Genomic DNA, 12355 nt, shown 5'->3' with positions numbered 1-12355 from the left:
TTCATCTTTAAGTTGAGGACACTAGGTATTAAAGAAGATAAGCCACTTGCCTGAGGCTGGCAGGTGGTGTGAGGCAGAATCAGGAGTAGGACTTTAACCCAGGTCTGGCTAATTCCAAAACACAAACCCTTATGCAGCAGGATTGTTGTGAAAGTATTAATAAATGAGAATATACAGGAAAAGTTCTCAGCACTATGCTCAGCACAACAACAATAAATGACAGATATTATTATGTTTTCTAATAGAATGGATTTAGGAAAGTGGCACAAAAGTTGAGTCATTCCCCAAAGCCCTAAAGCCTATGAGTGCTACAGCCAAGATGGAAACCCGGAAGGTCTTCCCCAAGTGGCTGTGCTCTGAAAAATTACTCCCAACCGCCATCATAGGAATCAGCAGTGGTGCCAACAACTGGTATTTACATCAGACAAACAAATATAATAGACATAGAAAAGGCAGCACATCCCATATAAAGATGTTCTTCTTCTATATGAGAGAGGAGGTCATTCAGAATTATACTAACCAGTAAGGCTGGCCTGGTCAAAATTAGGAAGTAAAAAACTTTTCTTTGGATAATTTTTCAAGCTTGCACTCAGGACTTTTCTACTACAACTCTACCCAGTAACAAATGTCCCCTGTGGTTCTACCCTATTGGTCACTGACTTTGCCTCCCCAGGCCAGAGGATTCACATGCATTGTACTCCTCAGAGCCCTGTCCACATTATGTGACAAGGATGAGTTTATGGTGGAGGGTTAGCTGGCCAGTGTGTAATTATTCTTCTTGAGTAGCAAAAGTTTTCAGTCAATTCAGTGAGTCTTAAAGAACAATAATTCATGCTGACAACCTAGAGACTAGCTCTGGTCAGGGGAGACTTTGATTGTCTGGCACGGGTGGGCCCTGTCTTTCAGAGAGGCTACATTCTCCACCTTGGTCACAGGGCCTTCAGGAAGAAAAGCAGGGCAGCAAAAGCACAGAGCATACCTTAGAAGCTGTTGACAGTAGTTTCAGTGGGAGCCTTTGGCATTTATCCGAAACCAACATGAGTATTTCTAAATATTGCCCTGAGTAGAAGGGTGGTTACCTGCGATGCTCAGAGTAAGTGCGGGTTATGTGTTATGACTAGAAAGGGAAAGTCTACCTCCACTTTCTTCCCAGATATTTCCTCACATCTCTAATATAATCTACCACAGAGATCACACTGAGATTCATTGGCACTTTCAAAGCCCTTGAAACTACTTAGCAACACCTGTATGGACATAGACTGCCAATTGTCCCCCAGTATTTATTCTCCTTTTATAATATGATAGGGGAAAATAAAATGGGGCCATGACCCCTGCCCCAACTAAAATCTAAATGCCCTGCCTCCCTTGAAGCCAACTTCTGGACAATGGGCTGTTTGTGATGTGTGTGAGTTCCACGTAGTGCTCACAAGGGGAACATGGTTATTAGGAAGAAGGAGAAGAGAAGTTAAAGAGTTCTGTCAGCTAAACCTAATGGTTTTCTGTGACAGGCCTAGACAGTCCTCTCACCCTCTCCTGGACTCTGTTCAAGGTGAATCCCAAATGGTATACTCTAAGCATACTAAAAATGACACCCCTGCCTGCACACACACAGACACATGTACATAGGCTCCCCCCTCCATAGAGAGAAACACGTAAATCAAAGTCCATGAGAGTATACCGGAAAGATGCCTGATATTGAGCCTGTTTTGAGGTAATGGAATTCAGAATATTTAAAAAGTGAAGTAAATGCATAGGATACAATTCACTGACACAATGAAACTCAAGTTGCATAACTCTCAAACAATGTTATCATTTCTTGGTGACTGGGGATAATAGTAAATAATAATATCAAAAGTTACTTATGGGAGACTTTTGCCAACCTCAAATGAAAGATTGTCTCTGGATGCTACTTTAAGGGGTCTATTAAGCTAACTAAATTTTGGACTAAAAGAAAAAAACATTATTAGCTAAACTTACACAGCATTTATGGTATACCAGGCACTGTTTGAAGAATTAATTCACTTGATACATCTAATTTATAAGGTCGGTATCATTACTTTCCCATTTCTTAGATGAGGAAACTGAGAATGAGAGACTTTGTCACACAACCATTAAATGACAGGCATGGAGTGCTAATTCAGGCAGTCTGGCTCTAGAATCCCTGATCTGAACCACTCGACCACGCTACTTCTACAAGAACACAGGAAAAGGCTGATTTCATTTTTTGGACCTGATTACAAATGCCTGTGAACATTTTTCTTTCAACAATTAGGAATTCTAAAGAAAGGTGAAACTTACAAATAATGGAAATTAAGTAGGAAAGTCTTAATGAGGCAAGATAAACAGCTTTTGACTTCAACATTACAATTACAAATTTTGATAGTGGGACAGAAACACTAAATTAAAGAGCTTGTCAGTGACACGGAAGTCTATTCAAGGCCGTAATCAACACTGGGGTTAATCTTTTCATGCCTTAATTCAAGAAATTCTGTAGCTGCAGAATGCATTCCTAAACCTTTATATAATATGTGGCAGGCATTTTTGTTTTCACAATACATGGGCATTTGGTAGCAGACAGAGCTTTATCTCTGGTGTTTCTCCCTGTGCACACTTCAATAGAAACAAAGAGCTAGAGCCATAGAAATAAGCCTGATGGAGACACTATGCTATAAAACCTGAACTTCAGGAAATGATAGACAGAAGCAGAGAACCTTCTATCCTCGTGTGTCTGCTTCAACCCAAAGATATGGCCAGTTTATGATGGAGCAACACAATTTGTGTACGATGTGGAGTATAGTGTTTAAAAGCTGATCCATCAACCATGTTGAATGACCACAATAAGGCAGAAAGAAGACACAGGCAAGACCCAAATGGAGACATGGCCCTAACCATGCGTTCTCAAAAGAGCCAAACTATAGGTGTCCTCTCCTTACTGGATCAGATTAGGATTTTTTTATCACAATGATCAATCGCAGATTTCCTACTACCTTTATTCTAATCACACATAATGCCAAGCGACATCTGGACATTAATTGCAGCACTCCTGCCTGTCTGAAGGTGAAATCCTTGGTTGATCCTCAGCCGAACAAGTGTTCTCAGGCCTCAGACAAATGGTCCAGGGCAACAGGACAGACAACCAACAGAGACACTTGCCCCTGCAGCCTAGTGTTTGCCAGCATGAAGGGAAGGTGTTGACACTTTTATTACTTTCATCAGGACAGAAATCATATGGCAGACACTGAGAGGTAGGTCTCCCTCTATTTTTTTTGAGAAACACAAAAAGCAAACAAGCATATTTTTGTCATAATGAAGGGCCTTAAACAGGAAGTTTGCAGAGAACATGACATTTGTTTCCAACCTTATCATAGATGCAGCCTTACTCCTATGAAGAAGCACACGGACCTCTCATTGCTTTGAAGTAGGGGGAAAATCTTCAAAGATTATCTTTAAACACTTTGAAAATAAGCTATTCTAAAGAATTCAGCAATTTAGTAAATCACAGGAAATCCCCAAATATAAAGGATATAATGAATGTGGTTTTAAAAAATCAAGCTGTCAGCTCTGTCTGGAAGAACAAATTGCACCGAATGTTCCTTAGCTCAACTCGTATCTTTAATGCAATTAATGCTACAATCCATCATATCAACTGCTATATAAGATATCTGGCCAGTACTTTGTACAAATCTTTCCATTTCATTTTTCAAATAATTTGATTCATTACATTTTGGGCTAAATATATTGCACAATATATTCACATATTTATTTTATTTAACTTTAAAACTTAACTAGTTTAAACAATAATGTTAAAACTTCTCATTTAATTGAATTTTGTGGGGGTTGCTTAATGAACATAATATTAGCAAAAATGCCATTAACATTTATTGAGCACTTAGTATTTTAACCATTTTACCCATATCATTGCATTTATAGTCTTCACAATAGCCCCACAATTTAGGTACAATTGTTATCTCTATTTTCTAAACAAGGAAACTAAAGATAAGAGAGGATAAAAAAACTTAGCCAAGGTCACACAGTAAGTGGCAGAGCCAGTCAATGAACCCAATTCTAACACTCCAGTTCATTGTTTTGCAAGCACTATGTTAGAGCACATTGGGAGGAGGAATAGAAGGCATACTCCACATGCAATGTGGTATAACACTGAAAATATTTTGTCTCCATTTCACAGAGAGTAGTTTATACACTCTTCAAATTGGGATGAATTCTGTTCAATAATATTTGACTCTAGTTGTGGTTACATAACTGTAGGCTTCTCATGCAAGGTGAAAAAGTCACTCAACCATCTAAGCATCAGTCGACTTAATAACAAATACTTACAAATATAAAAATGTTTGGTTGACTGAGCATATTTTTACTCCATACCTGGTTTTGTGGCATCCTGCCATCATAGAGACAATTTCTAAACCACACAGTTCTAGAATTGAAGATGGGCTTCCCATAAGACCTCAGTGATCATATTTTCTAATATAAAACCGCAGCACACAAACTGATAAACGTGGGCTCATGAGGGATAATAAGACAGAATATTTAAAGCTAGAACCAACTGAGAAATCAGAAACTTCTGCTAACCATTCATAAGCCTTTCACCTTTATAAGATGTGGGTCCCTGTGTAAACATAAGGGAGCAAGTGACCTCACAATAAAGAAGAAATTGCCTTTTTTTCCCTGCATGAAGTCTTTGCAGAAGAGGTCAAATGTTATCTACACAGAACTCAACCTGTTTTTGATGTTCAATTGACAGTCAAGTAGGAATCATTCCCTTTTAACAAATAGACACAATGACAGAATGCTCATCTCTTATATTTCTGTCTCAAGGCACATACCCTACTGAAGCAAGTATAGAGATTTTAGAGAAAACATTATTCAAGGGTAACCATGGAGACAGGTGTAAGCCCAGTTATCCAACACCTGTCCTACACAACTGAGCACTACAACATTCTGCTAGACTCAGTTTGGAAAGAACAAGCTAGCCAGAGCATTTTTTCTGGGAGTAGTGATAAATTTGTACTTAACTATTTATAACATCTACTTAGTTCTCTTTTCTTACCTTCAGTATACGTTTTTAAGAAAATTGGCCAAGCTATGGATGCAGTGCGCACTATTTAGACACGTGAATACCATGTTCTAATATGGTTTATGTCCTATAATGTCTTGAGTGAAGAAATCTAACTGTTTGGTTTCGTCTACCATTACCCACTTAGCACAAATCACACCCTGCTAAGTTCAGCAAGGAAGCAACACATTGCCTCCAAGACCATCCGAGAAACAAAATCAGAAATAAACTAAGTAGGTGCCTTACCATGGATGCTCCAAATGTCTGGATGTGGGCTTAGGAAGAGGACCCAAAACAATTTCCCAATTCCAAGCATGGCTGGCAGTGTCTTCATAGCCTGTGCATGTCAGGAATGGAAAAACTGCTCAAGTAGAAGGTTTTCCTTCCTTCTCTGAGTTCTTCAGAGTTGGATCAGGTTACCTACTCCAGTGGCATCTGTGAAACAATAAAAAGAGAAGAGAGAGGAGGTGGAAGAGGACAATAGAAAGAGCCTGAATGATTTTGTGAAACAACGTGAGCAGAAAGACTATGCGGTATTCTGTTGTGTGGTTTTTGCTTCTTGTCAAATCATCTGCTCACTTTCAAATGCTGTGATCTGCAAAGCAGCTCCGTCCTTAACTTCTCCTTCCGCTCTACCACCCTTTTGCCTGCCCCACCCTGAGGTTTTTTTCCATTCAACGTTCAGTGAAATGAACAATTAGACTTTAAAGAAATCTATATTGTTGCAATCTTTAGGTTGAGATTTTAATCAAATTGAGGTCAGGAAATTCATCATAAAAGTACCTACCGTAAGTATATATTTTCCCCCTTTTCATAGCTTGTGATTATGAAACTTCTTTTATGTAAAATATTTTAGATTTTTTTCCCCTGAACATCATGTCTCGGTAAGATGAGAAGGCTTATTGTCATTAAACCAAGTGAAAACTTATCTGAGGTTATGGAGAAAATGAGTGACAGGAAGTACTTCCTTAACAGAAGAGGGAAGAACTGCACTTTTAAATCTGTAGGCACGTATCAATGGAACAGATCATCATTGATATTGGCTACATGTTCTCTGTAAATAATAAAGTTCTGAGCTAAAGGACGTCTTGAATATCAATTAAAGGAAACTTCCATTTAAGACATTCTTCATGCAGTTGTTATCTGGATATTATAGAATAGAAACAGTAATCACAGGAGTGAATCAAATTCACCCACCTTTTAAGATTTCAAAGGAGAGATCTAGATTTGTGATATTTGTGATTGTCAACAGAAGTTGATTTGGTAAGTCTTTCTCTTAGAGGCTGATGATTTTCTTACAAGGTCAATGGTTTTAAATACATAAAGTTTAAAAAAAGCAGTTATCATGTATTTATTGATACAAATAGATAATGTGCTATGGTTGGAGATAAAAGATGAATAAGTAACTGATACTGATTTTAAAGTCAACAAGATTTGTAACTTCCTCATATCAGCCTTTAGTGTTGGCATTTAAATATTCATCTTTTGAACCACACATAGTATAATATAGAGCAACTATACATAGCCTCTTAGAATTTCCATTACTGATCAAGTAAACATCCTGGGAAATAGCATTTATACAACTCCTTCCTTTTCCTGTGTTCAAGGTGGAGTACAAATCTTCTATGGCAGCTGAAGCAAGGCTCGTTGTCCCTTTAAAATGGCCCTATTGAGCAAAAGCCATAAATCATAAGCTGAGGAGCTCAGGATATCATTCCCAACCAGAAAGAAGTCATACTGACTTTGTTCATCTCAGCTTAAAACCTTTATGATGCACTATTTTAAGTATTATTTTCTTATTTAAAAAAAGTCCATGCTAACTAGATAAAATTTGGAAAAGTCTTATGTAGCATCTAATGCATTTTTTTAAAAGCCAACATATTTTGTTACTTTTATCAGTGTGCCTGGCTCTTTATCCCTCCATCCACAGCTGGAGTCCTGAGACCTTCACTGCAGACAAAACCTTGTCTCAGAATCTGACTCCTGTCTTTAGTCTAGTAAAGAGGAATTGAAAGAAGCCAGACACAGAAGTTTGTTAGCTGAGTAGGAAGGAAATCTTGCTCTAAGTTTATGCCTCATTTAGTAATTAAGCATCTACCTTGACCCCATCCCATCAGAGTCATGCACTATTTGATCAGAAAATTATAATCTTCATTTAAATGTGCAAATTTAAAGAGTTTACTATATTCTTAAAAGTGATTACACTGTATACCAGAATCAATTTTAAAAACATGAACCTATCATCAATTTTAGGTTAAAAGACAAAAAGCAACATGAAATTTGGTATCTTCAAATTCTCTTTGCAAACATCTCAGGTGCTACTTGGAGGACAAATTTTTCAGTTCACTTACAGACTCAGCTGCTTTCATGGATCATGAAGCAGCTACACTTTCTGCAGTATTTTCCACCATGTAATTAGAGAACCATCAATCACAAAACAAGGTAGAGGGTCCTGGAAAGGTTTTTCCACTGACGTTAGACAACATCAACCCCAGAGAGGTAAATCTTGTTTCTGATATACCTCCAAAAAAACGTTGCATAGCTTCTACCAGAAATGTAGTCCAGCATTTAAAACCTTTGACATTCTTCTACTTAGTATCCTCTCCTCCCTGTTTTTGTTAGTAATGGTTTCTATACATTACTACTTTAGAATCAGCCTGGGTACTTTTTATAAAATGAGTGAAATTTCTGGATCTTATTCCCATTGAATCAGAATCTCTCCAGGTGGAGGCCAGTATCCCTATTTTTCAAAAGCTCCAAAGATAATTTTGATATAGTTGTTTGAATGGATATTTGGAAACCAATTGTGAGCCAGCAGGGGGCATGAACTTTTGAGTCACAAAAGACATGGTATCAAATCTTTGTCACTTACTAGCTACAAAACCTTTAACAGATTTCCTAAATTCTCAGAGTCTGTGGTAGACATAGAGATGCACCTCTTAGATCCCACTTCAATGATATATTTGCTCTTAGCTGTGGGGAACACAGTAGGCAGACTGCCTCCAGGTGTCTACTCCTTCAAGGTCAGCTCAGCTGCGAACCCACTTTGACCAAGGTCATGCTCTCCCATGATGGCCTGCATCCAATGATAGAGCAAGGAAAGTGCATAAAGTGCTGGCATGTTAACCTGATGTGATGCTGATGGGCAATACTTGATCCAGAGCTCTCACTTGAGTTGGCCACGGGTATGTAAGGCCTGTGTCACAGTTTAATTTCTTCTTCTGCTCCCTTCCTTTCACAGGTGTTGATTCCTATTCTATCTCAGTGGCTGCTTCCAGAGAACAAAACTTGCTACATATCTCTGTTTCCTGTTCTGTAAAACACAGACAGTGGTCACTATCTGTTATGTTGGTTAACTGAGGTGTATATGCAAAGTGATCAGAAAATTGCAACTATAATTATTTTCAAACCAATAATGGGCTTTTATTTGAAGAGGATGAATACTGCCGGGCACGGTGGCTCATACCTGTAATCCTAGCACTCTGGGAGGCCGAGGCGGGAGGATTGCTTGAGCTCAGGAGTTTGAGACCAGCCTGAGCAAGAGCGAGACCCTGTCTCTACTAAAAATAGAAAGAAATTAGCCAAACCACTAAAAATAGAAAAAAAAATTAGCTGGGCATGATGGTACATGCCTGTAGTCCCAGCTTTCTGGGAGGCTGAGGCAGGAGGATCACTTGAGCCCAGGAGTTTGAGGTTGCTGTGAGCTAGGCTGACACCACGGCACTGTACCCTGGGCAGCAGAGTGAGACTCTGTCTCAAAAAAAAAAAAAAAAAAAAAGAAGATGACTACCAAAAAGTCCTGTATTAATAAGCCATAAAGGAACAATGGTGGAAAAAGTTGAAAATGTCTCTTTGCTGGTGGGAATCATTGTTGCATAGAGATTGAGGCTTCAAAGTAAATGTCATAATAAAGCTTTAATTAGCAGAGGAATGGGGCACATTAAAGATGATCTGAATTATAAAAACCTTCACAAGGATGGATCAGCCCTGCAGCAAGGCCTCAGGTTTATATGTAGCTTTTCACGGTTCCATGACTTATGAACTAAAAATCAAGTTATATGCTCCCAACTTTCCCATAAAAATGTTCTAAAAAACTTCATAGGCAATTGTTGATTGTTGAGTGAAATGTCATTTGCAATAATAAAGCATAATAAAGCATAGTATAGAATTTTACTTTTAGAACAACTGGTCTCCAAAAATAAAGAAAGAATATATCATTCATAGTTCAAATTCTTATATGACAGTAATCAATTCTAACTGGATAATGTTTGGTTTATTTCAATAAAAATAACGGCTATGGTTTGAATGCTGGTGTCCTCCCAAAATTCATATGTTGGAATTTAACCCCTAATGTGATGGTATTAAAAGGTGGGGGCTTTTGGAACATGATTAGGTCATGAGGGCTCTACTCTCATTAAAAAGATTGATGCCCTTATAAAAGAGGGTTCAGAGAGCTGCCTGGCCCTTCCATCTCTTCTGCCATGTGAGGACACAGCGTTCATCCCTCTTTGCCGCTTTCTGCCATGTGAGGCAGGAAGAAGGCACCATCTTGGGAGCAGAGAGCCCTCCCCACACACTTGATCTACTGGTACCCTGATCTTGGACTTCCAAGCCTACAGAACTGTGAGAAATACATTTCTGTTCCTTGTAAGTTACCCAGTTTAAAGTATATTGTTACAGCAGCACAATTGGATGAACACAGTAACATAAGTTTCTACATAGCTTTTCTAGGTGCATCAGTGCTTCATATTATTTAGAAAGCTACTTTAAGTCAAGGGGAAAAAGTATCAATATGACTTATTTTCAGTTTTTTCGGAAAAGACACACACACACACACACACACACACACACACACACACACATTTCTGTTTAGAAAAGGGAGTAAGGGAAATATAGGTACCCACCAGTCAATAGCCAAGGTGCCCTGCTGCAGCAGTGGCTGAAGTTTCTTAATCAGCCCATACAACAGCTCTAGCCTCTGCCCCCTGGAAGATCTTTCGAGTTTTTGAAAATAAAGTTCACTGGGAAGCAGACTCTGAGGCAGAGATTAGCATCCAGGAAGTTTATTAAGGAGTGTACTGAGGATCACTGAGTATGAAGGCAGAGAAGAGAACAGGCTTGAACAAAGGGCATAGAAGAAATCAGATGTGATGCAGTCTCAGCAGAAGCCTCAGCAAAGCAGAAGTTCTTGAAGCTGGGTTGACCCTGTAGAGTAGTTTTGAGTTTGGCCAAGGAGGTTGGGACCTTAATCTAATCTTTGTGTACTTGCATTGATCATTCATTCATTGGTTATAGGATGTGTCTGGGAAAGTGAGTGTGTAGTTGGGCAAGGTAGCTCTCTTCAGCAGTGGAAAACTCCCAGACAAGACTGACTGCTGAGGGCTCTCAGCCAGGAACACTCCCAGCAGTTGGGGGAAATAAATTCTTCAGTCCTGAAGAGGATCTGGATGGTGCATCATAGCCTCCACTACACTTGTCCACTTTCCTTTATGATCACAGCTGAAGTAGGCATTAGAGAAGATGGCTTTGGGGGAGGCACAACTTTATCATTCTACTTCCTGTTTGTGCAAGCTGAGGTCCAAATATAGTTTGGGTGTTTAACAGTCACAAGCTATTATAAGCTAGTTTTAGGGTTCTCTCAAAATCTGGTGGGATTTCCATTATCTTTCATTATGTTTCATGCACAAATACCCACAGTTGAAGAGCTTATACAGTCATGGATTTTTTGGCCCAAATAGACTTATTTACAAGACACTATGCTCTGCCCATCCTCCAGTTTCCATTTTAGTGCCAACTATCTTGAGTCCATTTGGAATAGGATTAGGTGGGAAGGTAACTCTTAATCTGATCTTTATCAGTGAGCTAGCTCCCATTGTCAGGCAAAGAACTCTCAGAAGACTTTTTTGAATTTGGGGTTCAAACTTGGGGTCAGAAACTTATCTCCTTCAAAGGCTACAGTGTCACAGTTGGAGTTAAGAAGCAGTTGATTTTTTAAAAACAAACTTTATTTTTAGAGCAGTTTTAGGGTTCACAGCAAAATTGAGTGGAAAGTACAGATAGTTCCCATATAGTCCTGCCCTGACACATGTACCACCTCTTCCACCATCAACATTGGCACCAGAGTGGTACCTTTGTTACAACTGATGAACCTACATTGACATACCATCATCACCTAAAGTCTATATTTTACATTAGGGTTCTCTTTTGGTCTTGTACATTCTATGGGTTTTGACAAATGTATAATGACATTTATCCCCTATTATAGTATCATAAAGAATAGTTTCACTGACCTAAAAATTCCCTATACTCTGCCCATTCATTCCTATCCTAATCCCCAGTAACCACTGGTACTTGGGTATTGCTCATTGGTATTATCTCTATAGTTTTGCTTTTCACAGAATGTCATATAGTTGAAATCGTATGAGGTCTTTTCAGATTGGCCTCTTTCACTTAGTATTGTGCATTTAAATTCCCTTCATGTCTTTTCATGGCTTGAGAGCTCATTTCTTTTTAGTGCCTAAGAATATTCCACGTCTGTGGATATACCATAGTTTATCCATTCACCTAGTAAAGGAAATCTTGCTTGCTTCCAGATTTTGGCAATTATGTATACACTTCTATAAACATCTGTGTGCAGGTTTGGGGGAGACATAAGTTTTCAACTTATTTGGGTAAATACCACAGTTGATTTTTTTTTTGACTCCGTAAGATTCCAAATTGCTGAAGGCTCAGTCTGCTTAGATTGCAGGCTACAGACACATAGCCTCTCTTAGCCAAGTGCTATTCCTCCTACCTCTAGTTTGAATTGATCTGTACCTTGCAGGACTTTGCTGAAAGCAATGAGAATTAGTCTGTACACACTAACATGTTGAATCTTTCCTAACATTTTGGCTAATATCACAGGCATAGTTAGCATGAATCCTGCCATGTAAGGATCGTTAGACATGATATAACTATTAAATAAGTTCACCAGCTTTCCAGCCTGAAAAATCCAAACTCTTAGTATCTTTCTCCCTACTTTCTTCATGAAAACAAAGCCACAATTTAAATTGTGATGTTCTCTGTACACAGTCCTTGTAAAAATGACTGTATTGCAGATACCAGAATCATCTCTAGCTAGTTTAATCAGAAAGGATTCTTTACACATTTCCTGAAGTGCCAGGAGATAAGCTTAGATGCTACATGAGAAGTCATACAGTGAAGAGAAATGTCCAACTATCCAACGGGGTTGCATTAGAAAAAATCATGTTGCTACCACTATGCTCAATATGCGTGAAGTCAGAG

General features: G+C 38.7%; 1 protein-coding gene across 1 annotated transcript in view; it reads right to left on the bottom strand.

The window, feature by feature from the left end:
* Positions 1 to 5539, bottom strand: part of BTLA (B and T lymphocyte associated) — a 31307-nt gene extending 25768 nt beyond the window's left edge. Inside the window, exon 1 of the mRNA XM_045540305.1 lies at positions 5318 to 5539. Within this exon, the coding sequence (XP_045396261.1) occupies positions 5318 to 5405 (88 nt within the window). The 5' untranslated portion in view covers positions 5406 to 5539. The remainder of the gene's footprint in view (positions 1 to 5317) is intronic.
* Positions 5540 to 12355: the final 6816 nt, after the last annotated feature.

Source organism: Lemur catta, chromosome 1 (genome assembly GCF_020740605.2).
Source record: "Lemur catta isolate mLemCat1 chromosome 1, mLemCat1.pri, whole genome shotgun sequence".
NCBI lineage: Eukaryota > Metazoa > Chordata > Mammalia > Primates > Lemuridae > Lemur > Lemur catta.
This window is presented reverse-complemented; position numbering and strand designations above follow the sequence as displayed.